Source organism: Bicyclus anynana, chromosome 3 (genome assembly GCF_947172395.1).
Source record: "Bicyclus anynana chromosome 3, ilBicAnyn1.1, whole genome shotgun sequence".
In the NCBI taxonomy this organism is placed as follows: domain Eukaryota; kingdom Metazoa; phylum Arthropoda; class Insecta; order Lepidoptera; family Nymphalidae; genus Bicyclus; species Bicyclus anynana.
The window spans coordinates 5055872-5083231 of NC_069085.1; the positions used below are offsets into that span (position 1 = coordinate 5055872).

Genomic DNA, 27360 nt, shown 5'->3' on the forward strand with positions numbered 1-27360 from the left:
TTGACCTGTATAATTTAACTTTGAATGAGAAGAACGAACAAAGAATGAAACAATAGGTATGGCGTCATTCGAATTCCGATTATAATGATTTTAGGTTGTAAAATATAAGAAAATACGTGTATGGCGGCGTGTTTCGAATATAATAGAATAAAGAAAACTTAATATCCGGCTCGAAGGACCAATAAATGTGGGGGAGATTCCCCCGGAGAGTGATTTTAGTGGACTGTATTTTACGTAACGAATGTAGGGTGCTGGTGGAAGGAGTTTATTCGAAGGTTTCCTTCATTCTAATGGGCAGGCTTCTATCACCGAAATGACGGGTAATTCTAACAAACCACCTACCTTCGAAGATCTTCTGCTGCCCAGCTGCTGGAGTCCAGCTCCCACGCCGACACGTGTTGACGCGCACACGCACTTGGCCGCGGCCTTTTTACACCGTGTCCTTTTATCACGATATCGAACAAAGTCAAATAATAAATAAAAAGGATTATTGTCACCCGAATTGATCACCCGTTCCGAATAAACGGGCAGCGAATACGAAGCGAAAAAATGTCCGACGAATAGGCGAAAGGTCGACAATACAATTCGCGAGCGACTGACGACAGGGCGCTCACAGCTCCGAGCGCGGTGAGGCAGTCTGTCGAATACCCTCAAAATCGGCGACAAAAGTACCCACCCAAATTGAGGAATTTTCGAACTCCGAATTAATCGAATATTTACGAACAACAGGTTTGTAATTATTAGTTGTTTGTACCGTAAAAATAAGTTGTATTTGCAAGAATGACTTGATGTTCAAAACAAATAAATTTCTCTTTACAGACCAACAACTTTACTTTTGTTTCAATAAGCAGCAATCAGCATATTACATGTATTTTCATAGAACTGATGATAATATATTAATCGAGTGATTATCGCTTATGAAATAAAAAAGATAAGCATAATACCTGTGCAAAAAGATAATAAGTAGAAGAAGCAAGTCGTACAGTGCGTAGTTGTACTTCCTTTCTATGCCAATTATCCTCGGCGCCGTGAATGGCATGTTGGCGGGTATAGCCTTCTGGTTCCACGGTAGAATTTCAAATTGGAACATACTTTTTATAAGTACAATCACCTACAATAAAAAATAGAATTCTTAAACTTCATCTTGAATTTTCTAACTTTTTATAAAGTATACAAAGTTTTTCCTTACCTCAGTGTACGCAATGAGCGTCACCCAAAACGTTTTGGTTGGCCGTGGTATTGTTAATGTTCCCCATAGAAATACCATAAGCGGTAAGGGTATCGACAGAATAGTAGCTGATTGGATCTAGAACACAAAAGTATCAGTTATTTTTTTTTTATCGGATATACCCGTATCTTTGTCTTTTTAGTTCTAATTCTTAAGCAATCAACCTGCCTTCGTATTTACATTCACTCCCTATGCTAAGTATAGTAATCGACCCACGACTTATCCTGCGAGAAAATCTATGTAAACTTTCTTTGTACGTGACCATATTTTTAATAGATATAACGCGGACTTTTTTTGTTGATCTATAAAAGTTAAATATATGTTTTTCTTATTATCCAAGGGGTCAGGCGCTGTCTTTTTTGAAAGGTCGCAGGCGACTGACTTGACTTGAATACAAAATATTTGAAAATCCGTATAATCCGTATAAAAATCCGTATTTGAGTTTATTGCGAATTGCATAAAATATGTTGTAAGCTGCAACAATGTTGCAGCAATTATTATAATAATAGCAAACCGGCCAAGCTTCGCTTTGCCTTATATGCACTTAGTTCTTCCCTACCCCCACCCAACCCCTATACTATTTATTATGTTTCTCCTGATATCGCCATCTATTAACTGAGCTTACAGATAAAAATTTTGCAATAAAATAATATTGCGACTATAAATTAAGACGTAATCTATATTTCAAGTTTGATCAAATTCACACTGATATTTCAAGTTTGATCCTACTTGAAATATCAGTGTGAAAATTTGATTATAATGGGTTGAGGTTTAGGAGTATAACGAAGACAAATGTGACACGTGATTTATACGTATTAGACATACCTGGTTAATGAACACCATGATGTAGCACACAATATCTGTGTGAGCCAACACAGTGAACCACAAGGCGTACGCGAGGTGTACGAGAGGCGACTTTTGCTGTTTAAACATTGAATCGTCTTGATCTTCCAGCATCGACACGTCTTTGCTGTAATATACAAATATATTTTATGAACTTGGAAACAAATATTTATTTAGACTGTTATATAACATTATATACAATATCAATTATAATAATAAAAAGAAATATATAAAAACACTTGCAACACGGTCAAAGAATGTTATATAAGACAACAACAAAAACGCTTTATTACAAATGGTGCGCCATTGCTGTATAAGAATTAGGGAGAAAGATAGAAGAGTACAAAAAAATAAATAGCTAAAATTTTAATATTTCGCTCGACGGTAAAAAATCTTTATAAAATTGATGATTGTGTTAAACTACTGTAAGAAAGAATTTTATAAATAGCAAAGCCCATAAACAAGCGACTACAAAAATTGCGAATAGAGCATGTACCGTACTAACGTTCATTAATTTATATTACTCTCCCAAATAAAGAAGGTTGGTAAGGACTAAGTTTTCAAACCATTTAGACGAAATTGCACAGAAAAATCTCATTGTTATACTTTGAACCTATTGAATAGTTCTCATATAATCTCATATAAAGCACTTGTGAGGCGATCCATAATAAATTGTGCATTTATTGGCTATATGACATTGTTTAGTGATGCACAACGGATGTGCCAATAATGTTATTTACAAGTTTTACCTGCAGCGAAATTGCTTAAACAATAGAAGCATTTTACAATACGGGTGATACAGTAGATGCTCTAAACGCGGGGTCAGCACTAAACCTTTCGGTGGATTGCAAACTAAAGGCGCTCTCGTGTTCCGAGGTGCCGTCCGATAGCGCGGGCGAAGCGGAGCGCGAGTCCAGTCCGCGTTCCATGCTCGCCGCCAATATACGGATCTCCGGGACGCTTAATTCACTTAGTTTACGGCTGGAAAAACCCCCGGATTTTAACAATTTTGAACCCCAATCCAAAAGATAAAATTTAAAAAAGCAGCCAATTTTGAAAACCTTTCCTCAAAACGATAACCGTCCTTGATAAATTGCTTAAAAATTTACAAAAAAAAAATTTTAACTCCAAATTATAAATACAGACTTTAAATACATTTAATAGATATATCGTTGTCTGCTAGACGGCAATACTCTAATTTAGATTACAGCGCCCTGTGTAATATCAAATTGTACACCAATCCAATTAGAATTTTGCTATCAACGATCGGGTCTGAAGCATTGTTATTTCAGCATCGCTGGTGCGAGCTTCTAATGAGTGGTGCAATGGACACTATTTTAGTATTTCATAGTAATGATACTCTAATTTCTAAGTAAACTATATTTCTATGAACGTCATAATAGGTATTACATTACGTAGACTATTAATAACCTCTACAATTCTAACGGCAATATATTCTACTGTAAGCCTAGTCTACTAATAATTTATTTCTGTGCACTACTTATTTGACTTTGTACTTAAAGCAAGGTTTTATGGGGTGAATACCTACCCCATCTCTACAGGCGGCGCCAGTAGGTTATTATTCGATTGCTCCAAATGTTCCATTTCCCTATTATTAAAAGCGGCATGCAAAATAAAGATTACGACTTTACGAGTAACTACCAACTAATATTACCTAAAATAATAATCATTACATTACATTTTCTTTAATAATAAATAATTGTCTAAAATAATTACTAAATGAATTATCAAAGTAAATATCAAAGTTACAGAAAGATCTCAACCAGCTTCTAAAAACAGCTCTAAATACTTTATTAAAAATCTATTACAATTTGCTATATAAATATAAATAAATCCTACATAACATTTAAGCTTAACTATCTAATACAATAAAATTTAATAAATATAGCAAAACTTCTACTCACTGATGCAACAGGGTCTCCGGCAATGGTTCCCAAATCATTTGCGAGCCTTCCCTCAACCCGATCCCGAAACCTTCTTTTTCCTGTTGAAATTAATAAAACAGTTTTGAAAAAACTGTTCTTTACTAAGATTCAAGGTCTAATAAAAGTGTCGCGGAAGAAGTTTTGATTACACAGTAAAGTTAAAATAACACATTATGACATCTATGATTTAGAATAGGTCGATGTGAGTCAGTCATTGTAGGGCCTGCACTTTTCGTTCCCTTCGGCGAGGTTATTAAAACGTAGTGATTACTTTGACTCTTTGGAGATGATGGTTACATAACTGATAAATGCCATTCAATTGTATCACCAAACATTTTGTCATCATCATCATTAACAGCCGATGGACGTGTACTGTTGGCTTTTGGTTCGATCAAACAGAGAAACTCCAAACAACAAACACTGAGTGACTTTTTTGTGAGGGCTCAGTTAGTTAGCGACCAAGTCAACATTTGCTTGAACGCACTAATCTCAGGAACTACTGGTCCGATTTGAAAAATTCTTTCAGCGTTATATAGCCCATTTACCGAGGAAGGCTATAGGCTATATATTATCACCGCATTCCAACGGAAACGGGAACCACTCGGTTGGAACCGCGTGGCGTCACCTAGTTCAGTATAAAATGCGAATTATGCATAAAGCGAAAGCTTACTTATACAATTGCCCTCACCTTCAATCTCTTCTTCTCTACAGAAAGCGTGCGGGACACGTATCTGTAGTCCCGCGAGTACTTCATGAGATGTCGCGTCAAAGACACGAGGATGCTCGCTATGAACGCGCCCGCAGTGTCCAGGAAACTTTTCATTTTGTCTATCAACGTCTCCGACTCTATGGAATATAAAACAAACTTATTATATAGCTACCCCCGTGCACGTCTGATATTAAGTGAAGATGCAAGTTGCTTTACATTAAGTTCCATGAACGTTAACGTAGGTATTGAATTGTAAAAATCTCAAGATTGTTAAGTTTGCCAAATTAATTTGTACTGTAACTAATCGTCAAGCACAATGGGCTTTTCAGAATTCCTAAATCGGGCCACTTTAAGATTTGATTTTTTTTTAATTGACTCAGACCTGGTCAGTCTGCAGACATCGGTCGTGGCTAGTTACCTACTGAAAAGCCGATTTAGCATTTCGCTACGATGCCGCGTAGAAACTGTCAAGAGATATGGGTAGAATAAACTTGTACCTCTTACAAATAAGCAGGCATCGCCCCTCAAATACAGCATCGCAATAAAGATTTAATTGACTAAAACTATCCTAATTGACATACCAACTAAGCATTATTTCCGACGCGCGTTTGCCAATACATTATAGCTTTAGTCTTTCATTGGTCTCATAACGCAACGGATCGGTTCCACGGTTCGCTTAGCACGTAATTAACTTTAACTCTGTTTCTTGATCGTATCTTGTATTGATATTCACTAAACAGTGTCTTTACTTCAAGACTTTATTTTATCCAAATCTTTGGCAGTTCTAAGCAATAGATATATAGCTAATAAAGACTAAACTTCTCTACTAAAGATATTACCAGTAAGTTCTTTATAATTATGCTAAAAGTTCTTATAAAATCATCTAAGCTATCAACTCTTTTCTAAAATCTACACCTAGGGATTGAAAAATGCAACAATTACCGGGAGGTGATGCAAACTCGTCAATATCCGAGGCCGGTCTGCCTCGGTCCGGCTCCTCTATCCTCACATCTACGTCCGTGGGACGAACGCTCTCCGTCCTGGGAGATGTGGTGGCGACCTGAGAATTTCACAGTATTCTTTAACATAAATCAAATAAGAACCAAACATATTTTCTGTATTGACTGTCAAATAGACATTACTTCGAAAAAAATATGAAAAGTTTCACAACCTACATTACTATTAGGAAAATAATCATATTTTTATAACTACCACCATAACTAATAGAGTGAAACATGAATTCCCGTGCACAAAGCAACAAACAACCCATTGAGACATGCAACATAATCGTTAAAAAACCTCAACCATTACCAGATCCAATATCCATATTTATAGTACTAGATGACCCGCTGAATTTCATAGTTTTTGTTTGGACATTTATATTTTTTTTTATTATCTACTCCAATATGCGTTCAGCAACGAAATCCGAATTTCCGGCTCTCTATCCTTTAATGCCGGTACTTTATTTTATCGAAGAGTGCGAATAACATAATGTACGGGTACAAATACATACGTCATTGTATCTTCATTCCTATCCTTCCTTCTTTTTTTTATCTTGGATAGGCTTGCGCTTGACTACAATCATGCCTGATGGTGAGCAATGTTGAGGTCTAAGATGAAACGCGCTTGCCTAGAAGTTGCCTATTCATTCATGCCTTGAAGGTGCAGAAATTGTAGGTGTCAGGAAACACAGACGCCGGAAGGGCATTCCACATCTTTGCCGTTCTAATTAGAAATGTCGATGCAAAATATTTCCTTCTTGCTTTGTATTTTCATTTTTTCACATTGGCTATTTTCAATAAACGATCGGAAGCCAATTTCTGTAGCTATTCTAGACAAATTGTAGTTATCATTGTAGTCATAGAATACCTTTTAATGGTACCTGAGAATATGAACTTGTATATTTAATGTAGATGTAGTTAACTTTTCTACATTACCTGACGAGGAAAGGAGAAAAGGTTTGTAACGGAGGAGGCGCGCGTCCTATCGCTGGCGCGCACGGACGGCGCGGACGCGCGGCGCAGCGACACGGCGCGCCGCAAGTCCGTCTTGATGGCGGTCGACACCAGCTGCCACATGCCACACCCACATACCACCACTATCCGTACACTACGCTTCTCGATATACGTGACATTACTCATTGCATTTATCACACTAATATTATAAAGTCAAAAATTTGTGTGTGTGTGTGAAAGTTTGTTTGTTATTCCTTTACTCCGCAAATTCTGATCTTATTTGGCTGAATTTTGTAAAAGAGATTTTACCCTGGATTAACATAGGCTTATATGGACATACTTTTTATTTGGAAATAAGTCATGGTTCCCGCGGGATTTGCGAAAAACAGAATTTCACGCGAACTGAGTCGCGTACGTCCACTTTAAGATATATCTCATAATTTGTGAACTCATTTAAGAATGGTGTGCCCGTCATACATGTAAAATCATTTCGCATCTAAACGGTAGGTATGAAACACCTATAATGCTGCAGGTTTCAGTGTATTGATGAATAAATTATTGATTTTCGATAGAAGTCTTACTTAATTGAATTGAAGTCAAGTCTGTTGTTTTCAGGTTATTACTTGCTTCGGCTTATTTAATACAATTTTCAATAATTTTTTGTAAATTGTATAAATTACATTTTATGTTTTACCAGAAACCAACCTTTTAAGGTTGTTTGGCTTAACATTTTTAGGTAGTTTTAAGATAATGTCTTTAAATACAGATGGTTGCAAAAATTCTGGGCTATTAATGTGGTATCGAGAAGCGAAATGCACCGGTTCATTGCTGTGCAATTTTATTGCAAAGCGTTATCGTTAGTCACCATAGTACTCTACCAGATAAGTAACAAAAGAACAATACACGTAGACAACATAAACTTAGTTAATAAAGTTAGGTAATTATAACAACAACAAAGTTTACACCTTGCAAAGACCTTGTATCCGACAATCATGCAAAGATATCGAAATAAACCACCAAAGTACCAACCCATTTCTCCAAAAACATGGCAATACACTATAAGAGTTGCCACCGCCACGAGAGTTGAAACTGGACATTATTCTCAAGATTCTAATAAAATAAATAATTATAGAGTAATGATTGGTTGTTATAACTATTACTAACAGTGCTATAATTATTTTCAGCAAGTCGACTGTTTGAAGTATACGATTTCAAAAGAAGAATAACTCAGTTATCAGAAGTTGTTTCTATTAGAATCGCTTCTACTCATGCGTAATAACGCTTTTTTGTTTATTATTTCACACGTTTCAACTCTCGAGGCATTTTGTTTTTAAAATATGACTTATGCCTTCCCAAAAAGAAACATTACACTTAAGCATTGTGAACACCGATTGTTGAGATTCCTTACCTTCCCAATGCCCATTGATTTAGGTGCATCTTCGTCAGAACTTGATTCGTCATCTTTCAAATGAACATCCGTGTCATCGAACTCATCAAACATGTAGTAGTCCCCGGAACGCACCGCTGTATAAAAAAGTTCCGATCAAACATACAGAACATAATAAATTACACAACACTAACATGCAACTTTAAAATAATCATTTTATATTTTTACACCAATTTTTATTAGCAGCATTTAAAATCCAAATAAAGCGTTTAAAGGCCAATTTGTAATACCTTACCTAAATTTAATTTTTTTAATAAAAAGTAATAAATTTATATGGCTTATTGACAAATAAGAGCTGTTGCATATTAAAAAATAAATCAAGCACTAATTAATATTTAATTATAACAAGAAATCGAAGGATAATTATGTTCGTAATGTTGGAAAAAAATGTTTGTAAAGGTGTGATATTGCAAAAAATACAAAGCGTACAAAACACGAAAACACCAAATCACAATCATGCGCAAGCAGACATGTATATCAAACAGAAAGCGCAAAGGCATTTTGCCTTGCTAAACACAAAGACACACAGTTATTTATACAACTTTTTACAGGCTCCCAAATTAAAAAATACCCAAATAAAATAAAAAAATACAACACTCCCCGCCATAAAAATAAATACTCAATATAACAAAGTAAAATATATAGTAATCCCCGCCAATCAGTTGCCTAAATACGAAAACCAAAAAGCTGCAAATGGGTTAGTAATCAACGCAAGGTCAGGCCGGCGAAATTCATTACTCAACGTTACCCTTCTGATGACTGGAGGGCGGCCTATACTGCAGCCTCACGCGTGCTACAAAGAAAGTCAAAACTCAACACCATTCTCACACCATAGGGAAGCGATTGAATTTTAGCGACGTCATAGGAAATGGGCACACTGTTAGCATCAGAATCACCTGGACGTAGACAAGGGTTAAAGAAGCGTACGATTATTTAATACTTTTTTTATATTAATTTAGGTATAATGGGATGTAATATGTTTTTTTTAAAGATGATTTAGTCAAAGGTTTGTAAATGTTTTCACGTAAACAGTGGTATCATTCTATTTAAAGTTATTAAGTCAACGTTATTAAGGACAAAGTAGTGGAGTATCGAGTTTCGAGAAAACATAAAATCCGTCACCAAGCGTAAACTATACCTCTGTGTCTTAGTGTGACTGGCGTTGATTCGGTTCCTATACAATAGAAAATACATTTTAAATTATAAAATAATCACATTTTGTATGTATGTACATAAGGTAGTACAAAAATGCTTTACAATATATACAATTGTGGAACATCAATTGTGGTTAAACGAATATTACATTATTGAAGTGTGTAATTACAATCACTAAATAATAACATACTGCGATATAATTATGTTGATTACATTTTGTACAATGGAAATTAGAGCGTATTTATTTACCAAGAGTTTAAGACGGTTTTATAAAGTGTCAATTATGACATTATTTTAGAAAACAAATTGTGATGTTATTATTTAGCAAAGGTAATCTAGATAAATCGCCTAATATAGTTTTGCTGCTGTAGTTACAAGTATGATGAGAGTTCGGCTCAGCGCGGCTTGAATGCGAAATGATGGAGGTCCTCTGAAGTAAACTGGGACTGGCCACTGTGTGTCTGCGACGAATTGGAGGGGGAGAGAAGACTGGGTAGGATTCTTCAGGGCTTTGAGCTCGAGGGATAAGCTCAGAAGAAGGCGGGGACTCGAAGGAAATACGTCTAGGTTCGAGATACGCGTCAAGGGAAACCGTCATTAACGCTGAAGATGGGGAAGGCGGGCCTCCTTGAGAAGGTGGTGCTGTTAAAGGTGGAGGTATTGGAGCGGGTAGCGTCGGTCTCACAGGAGTGGGAGGTGCTGACGCCTCACTGAGAGGGGTGTGGAAGCCCCGCGGTGATGCCGGGGTTGAAGGGAAAGGAGAAACAGGGGAAGCGGGTCGGGACGGGGAGGTGGGCGTGTGGTATCCGCGACGAGACTCCTCAGAATCCCCGCGAACGAGCGGCACTTGTTCCGACTCTCCCGGTTGAGTTTCCTCTTCTTCCTCTTCCTCTTCTTCGTCGTCTAGTTAGATAGCATGTGGGGAGTGACACTTTAAATTTACGAGTACTTAGCAACTCAAGACTGTTTTGTAAGCCTCATATAAATGGAAAACGTATTTAAAAAAACTTACACTATTAAAGTTTTTGATTAATTCTTGTATAGTTTGGTAACATATAGTAGACAGTTAACAGACAACACATTGGAGAGTAAAGCTGAAGAAACGTTCTCAAATCAGTTTACACACACAAACGCGTCTGACATCTTACTAATACAACCAAAGCCAAATGGACTTCCCGGAATAGATTGACTAGTACTAGATTGACTAGTAATAGATTTTAACAATATTAGAAATTTGATAAAGTATTGTTCACCTGCATCATGATGAGCAGGTTCCTTTGCCATCACACCGTGTATCTTCTTTTGGTTGGCCTTGATTCTCTCCATTTTGACCTTGATTTTATCTAATATCTTACTCTCCTGATCTTCTTGGATAGTCATTTGTTTCAGTCTTAATTCTTCTATCAGATCTGCTCCTCTATTGACCATAAATTATTCTTAGTGTCGGCACTCATAATGAAGACGACTTATAAAATTAAAATTGTATAAAAATATACCTGGACGCGAGGACAGTAGTCGCTTTGCTTTCATCGATAACTCGATAGAAATAGTAACTGTGGAATAATCGTCTTTGCAAGATCAGAAACGCGAAACACACTCCATCCCATGCTAGTCCAATGTCCTCTTGAGGCACCGAACAAACTGATTCCTAAGATGAGTACAATAAAATACCATCAAAATCACTTTATAAAACAAATTTTAATAATACTCTATACTGATATTGTAAATAGGTAATGTTTGTGGTGTTGTAAGAGTAATCACTGGATCTTTCACTACTAGAAAGCCACGTTATTTGTGAGTGTCACGGAATGGGAAATACGCGGGTGGAACCACGGGGCTAGTTAATTAATATGACGAAAATGCGAAACTTAATTCTCTTCTGAAGAAAGTTTATAAATCAGAAAACAAAGTGATGGAAGAAAAATCATTTAAAACGTCAGATGCAGCACAAACGCAATCAAATGCATCGAAAAAATGTACAATAAACGATCATATTCTAACCTTATCATAATCCCGCATCTTGAGGAACCTGGCAATATTACCACCCGCGAACTTGTCCACGCAACCAATTCCGAGGAGCTGCACGAGCCAACAAGCGTGCTCCTGCATAGCTGTGCTAAATATACAACCCGGTATCTGTAGCAGAGCCTTTATAACCACCACCGCCACATTGTACCGAACTAGCCATGACCACCTAAAAACAAATGGTACAAGAGCTCTTTTTAAAGTTGAACCGGTAAAAAAAAAAATAAAGAAAAGTTTATTCTAACAAAACACAGTTAGAAACAATTATTAAAAGAAATACTTGGAAAATGGAGCGCAAGACATTTAAATGATGTTGATCTTTTTAAAATATTGTAAGCGTAAACTTAAAACAGAGTCAGAGGGGCATTGAACAAATAAATATTGTAACGTCATTTAGATCTACAATATTTACTGAGCTAAGCAAAAGCAAAATAATAAATTTAATTTACAAAAATAAAAAAAAAACTAGATTTAAAATCAACAGGTGATTAAAATTTTGGGAGTACAACTTATATTTTGCCGTTGACTTTTAATCTATATGTGAAATATTTATCATTTTTGTTTATCTGTATATTTTCTCTTCTTAGGCGTAAACGCGGCATTAATAACACCTTCACCTGTCTTCTTCTTTCACTATATTTTCCCTTCACCAACCGATAATGTTACAGTTGAATAAAAATTCACTTACCATTGCAATATGGCTTCTTTTGGCCGCAAATAAAAATCGGTTCCTTGCCACAGGAATATGAAAGAACCAATAAGGTAGCCCATAGAGAAAAGGTTGACACGATTGGTGCCCGTCATAAACATAATTGCAAGGGTCACCCACAACATGCCCAGAAATACCATACGTTTTATAACATCTAACCATGACCTGAAATAGTAAAAATTAGAAGATTTTTTTAGAACTATCAATTACACAGCAGCACTATTTATAAACCGATGTTTAGTTATTAAAAGCAACAACAAATGGCTTAGTTTTATCGCTTTAATTGCTTGGTTGGTGAAGTGGTTACCATATGCGGCTTCAGATCACGAGTTGTTGAGCTCGAGTCTTGGGTCAAAGGCCTATTCTTTCTTCCAAAAACTTGGAAAGTAAGTGGCGTTATAGCTTCGTGCCTCAGAGAGCACGTTAAGCCATCGGTCTCAGTCATTATCATTAATATCTGATAGTAATCGTTACAAAGTCAAACATTATAACCATAAGCTCACCAACCCGCATTCTGCGCGTTGTAAGTGTGGGGCTTCATATTCCCTCTCGTAAAGGAGGGAGGGCCTGAGCCTGCAGTAGGCCGTTAAAACAGGCTGATAATTAGGATATCACTTTAATAGTGGCCAAATGAGCACAAGGTAAGTGTTGCCAATGACTACTTGAAACAGCAGAAGTACTGCACTTAAGTTACTAACCGTTGAGGTATAACCATATTAACACTTCAGAATGTTAGAGTGTACGTACCCAACATATCCAAGAAAATCTGGCACTGGGTTTACAAAATTAGGGGTTTCCCAGTCTCTGCCGATTTCTTCCACATTCGATCCTCCAGGATACTGTTCGCCGTGTGCTTTTTCTATACGGAACACTCTTAGTTGCCGTGAAGCAAACAATAGTAAGAAAAAGTCGAAAATGAGTTTGACTGCGTGCGGCGGTTCTTCGTTATACGGTAGGAACAACCAGGTACGAATGTGTTTCATTTGCTGCAAACATTATATTTAGTCATAATATCTTAACAATCTGCGCCTAAGTTTTTAAATGTGTAATTATTAAGATGTAATTTTAATTTTAATTGTAATTTCGATTGTTTCCTTAAAGTTTGATTCTTGTTGAAGACAAAGTGTTCTTTTGATTTAAAATTACTTGTTATTTATATCAAGAAAACATTTTGTCTTCAACAACAATCATTCTTTAACGAGACAATCTACACAAAATAACATTTTGTTAAGTATGCACAAACTAATAACTGTTTAATTCTGAGATCATCTACTAAAAAATGCATCTACAACTATTCAAAAAAGAAAAGATTTCAGTGTCCGTCTTTACTTCACGTAAATCTTTCCCTTTCCAAAGGAAGTTGGATATTCTGTGACATCGTACGTTCGTTGCTCAACAGATGGCGGTACTAGTAATAACACAGCAAATAGTACAAAATTCAAACATAACTCCAGACGTCTTATAATTCAAAAATTCAAAATGTGGCTGTGTCAGGAATTAATTATCTACATTTTTTCAGCTCGCCATTATTCTATTTGTCAACATACCCGTGAGTCTCCACTCCAAGGGAAGTTAATACACAGGTACGGCATGAAGCCAACTGCGATCATATACTGGAGCGGCACCAGCACGGTGACGCAGGCGGTGAAGGCGGGCCAAAGGCGGCCGACGCACGCCCGTCTAGCGGCCACCAATGCTAGGAGCCAACCAGCGTATATCACCGCGTAGAGATCCATCCGGGAACCGATGACGCCCATTAAACAGATCAGTGATATCTGTGGATCAACTCTTCTAAATTATTATATGTGTATTACTCATTTGTTCGAGTCGTGATAGCCCTTTGATTGCCCCTTGATAGTGTATATGACCTTTGCCTCGAAGTTAAATATCACGTGTCTCAAATAGTGAAAGAAAAACATCGTGAGGAAACCCTCACAGCTGGGAATTTTCTTAAATCTCGACGTTTGCCAATCCGCGAAGCAATCATTGGAGTTAGCCTAAACTTGTCTCTCATTTATATCCCTTTTTTAAATTTAACAAAATATATAAATCTCTTGATCTTGATAACATTGGACAAGTTGTTTTTGTTTAAATGAAAAGTAGCGGAATAGTTGTTTTGTTACATGTCAATAACGCAGCGTTTTTGACGAAAACTCTTAGACGCTTAACTTTTTCTGACACTTCACAACATTCGTCATATTTTACCAATTTACACAAAACCACAAAAATTTTATATCTAAACCATAATCATGAATTAAACTATCTATTAATAAAAAGCGCAAAAAAAAGATTAATAGAATCAATCTTGCAAGGTTATCTTATGAATAAATATTACCTCGACGCCAAACTTGTAAAAGCCGTAGTTCATCAGATACTTGATACAGTGTATAAGATCTTTGTCCGCTTCCTTGCGAGTAATATTCGGGAACATTAATTTCTCTTGGTCGTTTGGTAATAAGCCCTGTGCCCTAAAAATAGCAGCTTCCATTATAAAAGGAATGTTTTCTTATAAAACAAGATAAAAATTTGTAACGGATCTTGCATATCAGTTTAATGTTAGGCATCCACTGATCCAGTATCAGACGCATCGCATTTTTAATTTTACGGTAGATAAAATCCGTTCGATGCTATCCGTACGATGTCAGTAGACATGTATGATGCATACTATAGGGATTTGTGAACGCCTGCCGTATATTGGAAGATTATTTGCTAATACATAATTCAGTATGATTTCATTCGTGAGATCGTGACAAAACTTCAATCGATATCTTTTGAAAGTTAGTTCAGTTATTAATACCTGATGTTTCCTTGTATAAAAATATTTATGAAAAAATGGTTTTGTGATGTCAAAATCATATATCTTTTGACTTACAACTCCACAAAATTAGTCGTCTATTGACTTCTCTGTGTACGAGTCAATTTATAAATCAGTTATAAAATACCTGATATTTCTTTGTCTATAAGTAACCAACGAGTAGAAGGTGAATACAGCGATGAGGCCGATGTAGCCCTTCAACAGAACGACCAGCGGCTTTGAAGAAGTCGCTTTGCGGAAGCCGATCCATTCCGCGTCGTTATAGGTCGTGACGTTTTCTGTATCATTGTCGTTTATCTGTAACAGAACGTGGTTGTACTTTGAATGAAATTACCAATAACATGGTAAAAGATAGTAACAGAACAAAAAATCATTTTTGAAGTGATACTCTGCCGCCACTCTCTCCGGCTTCTCTTTCTCTCACGCATAGTCAGAAGGTTTAAGTGATCACTTCTGTCGAGCGTCCCGAGACGCACACGGTTTTTTTTTTAATTTAGCCTGTTTGTTTAACTTTGTGCCCGCAAATTTTTCAGATTTTTGGGTTGTTGTTAGTCTGTCTGTTCACGGTACGACTACGTTAATGACGTATTAGATAGACACATATAGACTCAATTGTGAGCAACAAATAGATTAACAATTGAGCTTGCACGTATTGAAAAAGTTACAGGTATTTCAGGTTCTACGTGTTAATCAAATATTAGGCAAAATCCTTACAGGGCAGTACAGAAACCAAAAAGCAATACTATACTATTTTGTCAAAAAATATATTTTTTTTAATTATCAGGTTACTTACTCTTGTACAATTGACATCAAAATAGTTGTGCGTTATGTATTCTATCTGGTAAATCATCTTCGCCATAAAATAAACACTGATGAGGGTAGATATGAAAAGTATACAAATTCGTTGTCTTCTAGCACTGATTAAAAGTGCCGGTGAAATTATTATCATTATGGGCACATGCATGGCGGCCACCTGGAAGAAAGTGATTTATGTAAATTAAATAGACATTAGCACAGCTTTTCCATAGCCCACAAACGCCAAGTAAAGATGCTGGTTATGTTATTATCTTCTGTATAACCTGCCGCAACTTATGGATGTTGTCTATGATAGCAAAACCTTTTCGTAAGACGGCTTGCTCGGGAGGCTGGAAGGAATATTAGGAGGGAGACTAATCAAGATGACTCTCGTGACTGACTTATATACATGATTCATCATCGAGATGTGTCTTTAATATGATGCATCATCGACATGTGTCTTTAATTAATAACCTCTTTTAAAGAACAGAACTACCACGCTACTATGCCATGCCTCAGGTGTGAATGGCGGAATTGAACAATCGCTAAAGAAGTTTATGTACTGGTATTCCATCTGCTTTTAGTAGTTCTGTTGTGGTTCCTTCATCACCTGGTGCCTTGTTCCTTAGTGTTGCGACACATCTGCGAAAAGTTTCGGAGCGGAAACTTCAGCTAAAACTTTAGCACACCAGACACGCGGATTTTTCAGTCGGAGGGCAATGATGTTTCCAACTGTGCTCGCATAACGCGTCGCATGTGCGTCAGAGGCAATTGGAGAAACATTACGAGCATGTATAACTGAGTGTTCCGCGCGAAACGTTCCACAGGTGTGTAGAGCTACACTTAGTTATTGAGAACTATACTAATCTCATATAAGCTAACGTCCGGGATAATCATCATCTTCATTAACAGCCGATGGACGTCCACAGCTGGACATAGGCCTCTTGCATGGACTTCCAACCAAAACGGTCTCGAGCCGCCAGCATTCAACAGCCCTAGCAACCCGCTTGATATCGTCGGTCCATCTAGTGGGGAGTCGACCAACTCTGCGCTTGCTGTTGCGGGGTCGTCATTCCAGCACCTTAGGACCAAAGTCCATCGGCTCTTCGAACTAAGGCTAAAGTCCGGGATATCTTAGCTATAATGTCGGGTCAATTTGACTACAGGATGTCTGACCCAATTCTCAAAAGGCCAAAGTATATACATACATCATGGATATATCACTCACATCAAACACGCAGAGCAGCAACACAGACAAGAAGATGATCTTGACGAGGTGTATGTCGAGGAAGATGAAGGTCTTGTCTATCCAGTCGCCCAGGCCGCGCCGCAGCGCGCCGCACTTGCTCGCCACGAGCTTGCGCAGCGCGGAGAGGAACGACGCGCGCTCCGTCACCGTGGCCGCGTACGACCGGCTTCGAGACGACTTCCTGTGTACAATATTGTATTGTATAAGTTGTAACATCTTCTTAATACTTTTTACTTTTTGCTTTTTAAGGCATAACTGAATGTTCATTTGAAATACACGTCGGACTGTTTCACTAAAGGTGGGTATAGATTGGTGCAATGCAACATGCAATGCAACATGCAATGCAAGAATTTGACGTCCACATTGCTGCAATGTATCACGAATGCTCGTGGTTTGGACGCTTCGCGTCGTGCACGCTCCGAGCGTTACAACTCGTGCGCGGTTCGATCCGAGATTTGTCGGTTTTTGGTACGAACACAAAGGGGCGCGCAGTGTGCGCAGGACTGAGCCGGACTGATTCGTAGTCAATGCGCGTACCGCGCGCGCCACACGTTCAAGGCAGCAGGGAACATGCAATGTAAGGCAGAATATTACATTACATGTTGCATTGCACCAATCTGTACCCACCTTAAGAGCTACCGCAGACATACAATAATTGTAAGTCGGCCAACTAAAAGTTGTAAGTGAGCGGGGGCTCTTAGTACGGTTATCTTATGCAAGCACGCTGGCTAAATATCAAATTTAGTTGGATAATCCATCATTTGCCTGGCAACATGTAAGACGACAACACGCGCGCCCGTGGATTCACCACCATTTTGTCGTTATGTTTGCCCACCGAACTCTTGTTTTTTGTATGTTCCTCTCACTGACCTGTACAGAGAGCGCCTAGCGGCCGTGTTGACAGTGGACGTGCCCATGGACTGCTCCGCCTCGGTGTCGCTATCTGTGCGAGGCTCGGACGCGGCCCGCCCCTCCAGGGGTAGGGGTGGCAACTGAAACAACACGTCAAAAAGAAAATTTCATGATCTTGTATATAACATGGTGCCGGCTACATGCGTAATAGTGTGGTTTGCTACGTATTTTAAGTAAGGCGGTACATGATTTTTTACTCAGTGCTATGATACCTTCCTTTTTGACTTAATGAAAGAATTTGTGTTCAAAACCAATCAGGTTGAATAAACTGTAAATTAAGCTAAGAACATTATCACGTCAAGTAAAAACTTAACGTCAAATAAAAACAAACGTAACACTTACATCGCCTTGCATAGTAGAAGCACCGCCGCTCGGCCTGCTCGACTCACCTTCTCTAACGACACTGTTCGTTCTGTAAATTATTTACAATTACACGTGGTTCTAAAATAATATTACTTTTACACCTTAAAGTGCGGAAGTTGGTAGGTATTAATTAATTAATTTGAATCCCCAAATGCCAAGCTCGCCTTCCCATGCCCTGTATTGGTATTGGTCACCAAACTCAATAAACGGTATATCTATTTAGAATTAGCTAGATTGGAACCTTACAAATGATACATAATAAATATAGCTGACGATGAACAAAGGAGAGTTTGTATGATTAAACTGGCAATAGAGCTCTTTTGATGGAACATTTAACCGACTCAACAGTATGGGACATAGCTTATGGATGAGCCTTTTTACTCTAAAGGTTTTTAAAAAATCCGCTAACGGCAGCAGCAGGTAGGTACAAATATATGACCGTCAAATTAGAGTAAGCGACACTTTTATAGTTTAAAAGGATAAAATATAAAATAAGTTATATTGTACCCTTTGTAGCGATAACGACTTTAACGTGACATCAAGTAACATCGTAACCTCACAAAATGGACGACAGCGTTTTTGGTGTTTGGAAAATTTTAATAACTACATAATTTTTAAATAAAGTTTTTTACGAAATCCCTAATTTTTCGAAAAAAAAATCGGAAAATTTAAATTTCACGGACCCTTATTCCATTATTATTCCTTAGACAAGACAAAATTAATATTGTTTATATTAAATTTGATATGAGTCAACTACTATACTGTCATGACGATAAGATAATCAAGAGCGTAAAAGCTTATGACTTAAATTAAAAAAAAATGTTAAATAAAAAGTAAGGAACGCAATACACACCTCGTTTTCGGATCAGACAACGCCATGAAATCTTTGTGGAAGTAATGCACCTGCATTATCGTAATTATCAGAAACGATGTAGGCGTTAATAACTTTACAAACAAATCCGCCGGGTGATATGGTTCCAAACCCAAATCGTGCTGCCTGAAAAAAAAAAACAGTTTCCTCAGCAGATTCAACCAATTTAAATATGTTTTTTTAAATTATATATTAAAAAACAACTTACAATTTCTCGTTGATTAGGAGGTAAGTTTCAATAGTTTTGGAGAAATTATCAAACTGATAGATGTATATGAGTATAAGATTTATCATAGAGTATATGATAACTGTTATCCAGAAAATGTACATGAGGCGTCTCCACCAGTACCAACTTATCTGAAAAATTCAAAATACACAATGATATACTTTCATATCTTTGGCGACTACGCAGTAATGTGGTCTGATAATGGATACAGTGAAAACTAAAGGTGCTGTACGGTTAGAACTGAACAGACCTTCGGTTTTAGTTGCGCTACAAACAATGACGGGCGTTTTAACTGACCAGCAGGCTAATTCACTATCTTTGACTATGCCAGTTGACAAACGTAATTAAGATTATATGTAACAAATGTCATCCGGTGTTTACTAGTGGATATCACACAGTAAGTAAATTACATTTTGTCAATTGATTTGATGTTTATTTTAATAGGTTGATAATAAATACCAAAATGGTCAATAGGCCGACAGTACAGTTTAACCTGCACAGGTAAAACTGCAGGTCTGTAGTCCGCATTAGGTAGCGAAACTCTAGCTTTGGGCTCATTTGTATTAGCCTCAGACCAATTATTGTATAGGACCTGCCTCGCTAGACGTTACTTTTCTGTCAAAGTATATGATCAACGATCTAATGCGATTAAAAAAACTGTCTCTATATTATCGATATTAAATAGTTGTAATCGTGTTCGTTGGTTAAAGAGCTCCGTAAAAATACCTTTTTGTGTAATTGTATTATGTAAAAAACGGGCAAAAACTTCTAGTTTAGTATAAGATATATACCAAATCTAAGCTCGTTTTCTTCAGAAAATGACAGACAATTTTGTTCGTGACTATAAGTGCGATACAGGTCCTTCTATAATAATTGGTCTAAGGTATTAGCAGACACTCTAATATGTATACGTAGGTATAAAAGCTTGTTTCTGGAAATATATGTTTTAATTTTTATTTATTTATTAATTACCTGGAACATAAGTATGAAGACTAGGAATAGGAACATATAGATGATGCGGAAGATGGTCATGCGATCGCCCGTGATGCCGATCACGAACAGCATGATCACGACCACGTAGATCCAGTAGCGTGCGCACGCAGCTCGTAGCCACGCCCCTAGCGCAGTCAGCAATCGGGAGCGACGCTCTTCTTCACGGGTAGCCTCCACAGCTGTAAGTTTTTTTTATATAAACTAACACTTGACTGTTATCACGCCTAATGGTACGTAGGTAATTATGTAGCCTATAAGAAGCCTATTCATTCTAGAGTTAAAGATATTTCGTATTTTGTAGGTGGTAGGGAAATCAGAAATTGGCATTCCATATACATATTTGCAGTGCGTAAAAATAGGAAACTGCTTAGTATACGACCAAATGCACCTACTACGCAGTGGTGCAGACTTTAGCAGTTTTTACTATTTTAGTGTAAGAAGAATATTTCCCTTTTATCAACCAAGTGAACAACGTGTGCTAGTAATAGGTACAAAAATAGTGCAACGGGCAGTGATTCAATAAAAATCAGTTGATCTCTTAATCCTATAACTTTAGTAAGATAACAAAGTTATATTTTACTTTAAGTTAATCCAAGTTTTATTAAAAAGCGTGTAGATTGATAATTTTAACAGAAAACGTAAAAAGTGTGAAGCTTTGATCTTGAAATAGTATATTGTGATTATTTTAAATTACCAATTACTAGACCTGTTGTGTCAGTTGAGGAAGGTTGATTGCAGAGGAAATGAAAATTAATTTAATTAATTAGGTACAACATGTATAATTCTAAATAATAATACGATAATCAAACATATGGTTTGGACAATTTTGAAACAGCGAGAAAAATTTAAATATCATAAGAGTATTGAAGAATGTGTTGTAGCCTTTTTAAGTGTGGTCGTCGTCGTCATCAACCCATATTCGGCTCACTGCTGAGCTCGAGTCTCCTCTCAGAATGAGAGGGATAAGGCCAATAGTCCACCACGCTGGCCCAATGCGGATTGGCAGACTTCACACACGCAGAGAATTAAGATAATTCTCTGGTATGCAGGTGTCCTCACGATGTTTTCCTTCACCGATTGAGACACGTGATATTTAATTTCTTAAAATGCACACAACTGAAAAGTTGGAGGTGCATGCCCCGGACCGGATTCGAGTGTGGTACGCACACATTAGTTTAAAGTTTCGGGAGTGAGACGACAGAAGGCAGCGCAAGTAGAGCGAGCAGCAGCCGCATTCTTCCTTAAAGCATTGTAAGGCACAGGTGTTGCCGCACACAGCCCCGCACATATAATTGTCGCTGCCCTGTCGCCATAGTACGCGCCACTGTACCATGTACCGCTCGGGCGATGACTCATTTAAACGGTTTGTCTACGTGAAAATTCTAATGTTCCTAATTGCCAAATCGACTGAGACGATTGCCTAGCGTCACCCAGAACATGAACGTGAACAGCGTCTCGATGAGCTCACTGTAAGCAGTGAACTTACCACTGGCAGCCGTAGACATAGTGAGATGTGCGGGCGCGGCTATGTCGGTGATGGCGGCGGACTGGCGGCGCTGAGTCATCTCCTGCACGCGCTGGCGCAGCGTCACCCAGAACATGAACGTGAACAGCGACTCGATGAGCTCACTGTAAGCAGTTAACTTACCACTGGCAGCCGTAGACATAGTGAGATGTGCGGGCGCGGCTATGTCGGTGATGGCGGCGGACTGGCGGCGCTGAGTCATCTCCTGCACGCGCTGGCGCAGCGTCACCCAGAACATGAACGTGAACAGCGTCTCGATGAGCTCACTGTAAGCAGTGAACTTACCACTGGCAGCCGTAGACATAGTGAGATGTGCGGGCGCGGCTATGTCGGTGATGGCGGCGGACTGGCGGCGCTGAGTCATCTCCTGCACGCGCTGGCGCAGCGTCACCCAGAACATGAACGTGAACAGCGACTCGATGAGCTCACTGTAAGCAGTAAGCTTACCACTGGCAGCCGTAGACATAGTGAGATGTGCGGGCGCGGCTATGTCGGTGATGGCGACGGACTGGCGGCGCTGAGTCATCTCCTGCACGCGCTGGCGCAGCGTCACCCAGAACATGAACGTGAACAGCGACTCGATGAGCTCACTGTAAGCAGTAAGCTTACCACTGGCAGCCGTAGACATAGTGAGATGTGCGGGCGCGGCTATGTCGGTGATGGCGGCGGACTGGCGGCGCTGAGTCATCTCCTGCACGCGCTGGCGCAGCGTCACCCAGAACATGAACGTGAACAGCGACTTGATGAGAAGCGGCACGCAGGGCTCGCCGTCCGGTCTACTCAGTCCTATCTGCCGCAGGTTTACCGCCTGCCGGATGACACATTGTGAATGATAAATCAAGTACGAGTAAAAGAAAATAAATTATTTCTACTAGCTTGATAATACCCTAAAAAGAACGGCAATTAATTCAAATTAATTCTGCCTTAAGTATTTTGATAGTAGAGAAGATTGCCGTTCGTTTAAATGCCGTGTGGCATAAATCTTTTTAGGATAGCATCTATCTACTATTCTATATTTATCTCATTCAGATATTTCTCAGCGTTCCTGAGAAAGATTATTCTGTTAATTTTCGAAGACCATTTATGGATATATAAGTAAAATGATATTTTGATCCTATTAAATCCGACATAAATCACGCCTGTTTTAGTCGATGTTAACCCTATTTGGAAACCTCATAAACTCTATCATGGACATGGAATAAAGCAGAGCAATGCAAACGTCAAAACAAATATTCAGATTATTCTATTAAGGCAACGAACACTTACAGTTATATTAGACGGCAATTCAGCTTCAGTGAGGTTCATGCCGTAAATGTACTGAGCTATCAACAGTAGCATGGCGTAGCACACGAGCACCGGACTGGTCTTGAGCATGAAGGAGCGCTGGTCTTGGCAGAGCCACACGATGTTCGCCCACATAAGGAACACGAAGGTCAACCAAGAGTGGAACATTATACTCCAAGCCATCATTGTTATAGTTGTTGCTATATAGGATGATCTGAAAAAGAACTTACAGATAATAATTTGTGACCAATAACTGAGTAATGGAATTCATTTCATTTGCTTTTAGTCCTTATAAGCAAGCAATTTTGATCTACTACCGATTTAGAAAGTTATTCTGCCGGTTCAAGCTGGTGTCTAAAAAGTTCAGTCGCTATACCTTTGATTTTACTTTTACTTTCGCTACGCATTTGATTTTATAAATAATAGATAGATTAAAAAAAGGTTTGTCTACCTGATTAAAACTTGGAAAAAGTCCACAATACTTGCAACAATGTCATCCATTAACGATGGTTCCTCTATATTTTCAACTATTGATTCTGGAAGAAAAACACGCGAATGTTAAACTTATTTCATTTATTATATTAGAAGTTGCAGGGAGAACAATACGTGCGGAGAAAGGGAGTATTAGTTAACTGTCAAGGACGTCCTTAACCCTACAACATCGGTCACAAGTCCGGGGATCTGCTCTGCGTTTTCTCTCTGACACACGATAAACCCGGCATCCGCGCGGTGAATCCACGGAATGCTAAGATATTTTTCTCTCAAAGCTCAGTATGGATAAACAAATTCATCATATAGGCCACATAAGAGTTACACAAATAGTTTAAACTAACTTTAAACAATTGCCTCGTTTGTCCAGTGTTTAAATACGATGTCCTGGATGCCTGGAGTTGAAAAATTGATGCTATAACACGCGTCATCCGAGAGCAGTACTTTAAACCGTTTGTCTAGTCAATATCTGATAGTGATCGTTATAGAGTCGAACATAAAGTTGGAGGATAGTTTAGTAGGTACATCCATCTATCCCATCAGAATTGCTCGACCCTTTACTAGGACGTCAAAATAGGCTGACAATGATCAGAAAGAATATAGACCAATTTCCGTTACCTTCGTCGGGAACGACGACGGAGCCAGTAGAGTCCTGGTGAAGCGCGCGCGAGACCGATCCGCCGCGACTCGACCAGCGCTTGTTCGGACTCATATTGCGAAGTAACTACGGAATTATGAGCAATATTTTTACCATGATCATGCATAAATACATCGTTATTTTTACATTTTTTTATCAAATATTCTCTAAACTTTTGTCTAAACGATTGAGGTGAAAGGAGAAGAAGAGTCTTTAAATAATTTCTGTGAATATTTTAGTAATATCATAAAATTAAGGAGTTTGTTCACCCACAAAGCAATTAGTCAAAGATCTGTATTATAAACGACCTTCACCCATATTATTAATGGATGAAAAATGATTTCTATCAAATTTAGCACGTTAAAAAATATATTGCGATGAGGTTGCCTCAAAAACTTCTGGCCAAATATTAATGATAGTTAATAATTTAGGAAATTTGATATAAAATACTTTTCATCCAATTAACAGATGAGTGAAATCGTTTCTAATACGGATCTTATACTAAATGCACATTCATCGGAATCTTGGTTACCAACCAAGATAAAAACAATACAGTGACGATCGCTTCCAGAGTTGAGCACACATTGCTCTGATTCTGATGTTCACCAAATAACCAATCATAATTCATATATCATAATTCATTAATATCGTAATAAATTGTATAATTTAATACTTAAGGTTGACAAATATAGTATATCTAAACACATAAAAGCATGCGAGTGCAACAGCTACATACTAGTACGGGTGATAAAACATAGAAAGCTTTAATACTAAACAGCATGTGTAGTAGAATTAAAAAAAAAAACTATAACACGAACCAACGCAAAGCATTTTGGCTACATTTAGCTTTAACCAACTTTCAAAAAGTAAGTAGGTTCTCCAATTAGCGTGTATGTTTTTTAAAAATTGAGCAAACGTCCAAGCTTATCCTACCACCAATCATAACAAGCGTCAAAGCTGAACGTAGTCTTGTGATCAAAGTAACGTGTACCAAATCGCTACTATTTAAAGTACACTTTACTTTGAAAATAATCAGGTTTAAATCTTAATCAAAGTTTATAATGAATATAGATCCTAATTTGGATCGCGTCAGTGTGCCTAAGGCTTTACAATAACATTAAAAACCAAGCAAGCTTAAGGGCCAGCGTTCACTCACCAAGGCGGGCCAAAACAGCGTTCAATCTCAAACAAGTTCTAATATACTAGAGTTGAAATAAAGTCGAAAATCAATTGTCTAAACAACTCATTTCCATAGAGAAGAAGAAATCATTTGTGTTAATTAATCTTAGCCTTATTCTAAGGCTAGCAATGTCGATATTAGTTTGACAGACACAAACGCCAGCTAAGTAAGTGCCGGCCCTTAAATGGACATTTTATTCCCCAGCAAAAGCACAAGTATAATTGTCTTGCGTTTTTTTTATATGAATAAAAGAAATACCTACAGGATGGCTCTCACCGGCGTCCCCGCGAAGTGCATTGGAATTTATGTATGAATATGCAACCTACAAAAGAACGAAAGCAGATTGCAAAAATAAAATCATTTCATCCAACACAATGCCAAATAAACTTAAAAAAATAGTAATATAATCATATTAATAATTTAATGTTAGCACAAGCGGACATGCTGTCTAAAGTTAATTAATAAAAAATTTAGTGTTTCTGTTAAATTAGTGAAAAGTGAAAATTTTTCAAAACTTTTTTGTATATGTGCTAAAATATGATTGTTAGTAAAACATTTTATATACAAGTAAAAGTGTACATTTTTAAAGTTCACACCAAACGAAGAAATCTGCATTCTAAGTCATAACATGTCAATCAAAATACAACAGTTCTAAAAAACCATACAGTGTTTAGACTACGAGTGCGATAGATTGATCACTACAATTATACGTTGCATCTAAAAATGTTACTAAATAAACACAGAGGAACAGACTATTTATAATAAGAATCTAAGAGCTATATTTACAGGAATCCAACTGAAAGGTGAATAAAAATTACTAAATTACGTTAAAACAGTGCGAGAGAAAAACTCTGCGTCGCTTACGCGAACTTTCTTGGTGGCGGTTTTCCAATTTTCCCGCGGAGCCTGCCGTCGGAACGATACTCCTCGTACCAGCGAACCGTTCAACTTCCCAGCTTCGATACCAGTCAATACACCTTTTTTCTTTGCCTAACCGCCCCAGCAAAATTTAAATAATGCAATATAAATTCTACAACAAACTACAGGCAGCTTTTGTCCGGCAAGTCTACGAGTTAGTTGAAAAAAAGACAGCCATATCCGACGATGTGATTTTAAAGCGTATTGTAATTAGTAGGTTAAAGGTAAAAGTCTCAATTTTCATTCATGAAAATGCTTTGAATACATACGCACCTTGGATTTGAATAGTTCCCGTGTTTCTATGGCGAGGAAAAAGTATGAGAAGAGAATGACTAGGGGACTAGCCAGTGTAGCCCACATGTGATCGTCCGTCACTACGTAAGCGAAATTGTACGGATCCGTCTCATTGAGTAATACCAATTTTGTGAGGCCAAAGTATCTGTTGACAAATTAAAGGTTCAGTAAGATACACAAGGAGAGTTCCTGACACTTTCGCCATTTACGAAGTTTTTCAAAAGGGTGTCACGAAGAAGTGTTTGGCGACTGACGATATGATTTCTCATAAGAAAAAAAAAAACGCTTTATACTAGAATAAAAGACCTTTGAAAACTGCTACCTCTTAAAACCGCCAAGATTTTAACTTCATAGTTTGCCAGTTGCATAGTACTGTAGGTACTTACTATGATAGCAATATGGGTTTACAAGTTACACAAGGAGAGTAGATTAGATCCTACAATTCTCTATAATATGTATGTATAGGGTAGGGCTGGGTAGGGGAAGGGTAAGTTTAGGGTAGGGGTAGGGTTGTGTAGAGTAGGGATAGAGAATAAGAACACATAAGTCGAAGCGAAACTTGACCGATAGTTTATAATAAAAAAATCAAATTAATATTTTACCTAGCAAAATCATTATCCGGCGGATAGATGTCTATAAGCCAAGTGCACTGGTAAACCAAGAGGACGGCTATATGGATGCCCATGATAGCCATAACGCAGCGGACCACGACAGCGAAGCCGCGCTCCAGGGGCCTGCCCACCGCCCACGCCGTGGCCGCGCCCATGAACACGAGGAAGTATATCCCTGATG

At 37.9% G+C, this 27360-nt stretch overlaps 1 protein-coding gene across 1 annotated transcript in view; it reads right to left on the reverse strand.

The window, feature by feature from the left end:
- The window catches only part of LOC112048291 (piezo-type mechanosensitive ion channel component), a gene marked incomplete at its 5' end in the record, with an annotated part of 50331 nt that extends 22971 nt beyond the window's left edge, over window positions 1-27360 (reverse strand). Inside the window, 32 exon segments of the mRNA XM_052891066.1 lie at window positions 945-1111; window positions 1190-1306; window positions 2054-2198; window positions 2906-3052; window positions 3997-4076; window positions 4706-4863; window positions 5669-5786; window positions 6664-6795; window positions 8090-8205; window positions 8877-8921; window positions 10474-10700; window positions 10780-10931; window positions 11285-11477; window positions 11997-12182; window positions 12765-13003; window positions 13565-13792; window positions 14353-14485; window positions 14960-15129; window positions 15626-15805; window positions 16856-17057; window positions 17747-17868; window positions 18131-18200; window positions 19005-19148; window positions 19231-19379; window positions 20221-20420; window positions 22376-22574; window positions 23033-23264; window positions 23502-23586; window positions 24158-24263; window positions 26221-26346; window positions 26548-26713; window positions 27171-27360. Coding sequence (XP_052747026.1) covers window positions 945-1111; window positions 1190-1306; window positions 2054-2198; window positions 2906-3052; window positions 3997-4076; window positions 4706-4863; window positions 5669-5786; window positions 6664-6795; window positions 8090-8205; window positions 8877-8921; window positions 10474-10700; window positions 10780-10931; window positions 11285-11477; window positions 11997-12182; window positions 12765-13003; window positions 13565-13792; window positions 14353-14485; window positions 14960-15129; window positions 15626-15805; window positions 16856-17057; window positions 17747-17868; window positions 18131-18200; window positions 19005-19148; window positions 19231-19379; window positions 20221-20420; window positions 22376-22574; window positions 23033-23264; window positions 23502-23586; window positions 24158-24263; window positions 26221-26346; window positions 26548-26713; window positions 27171-27360 — 4924 coding nt within the window.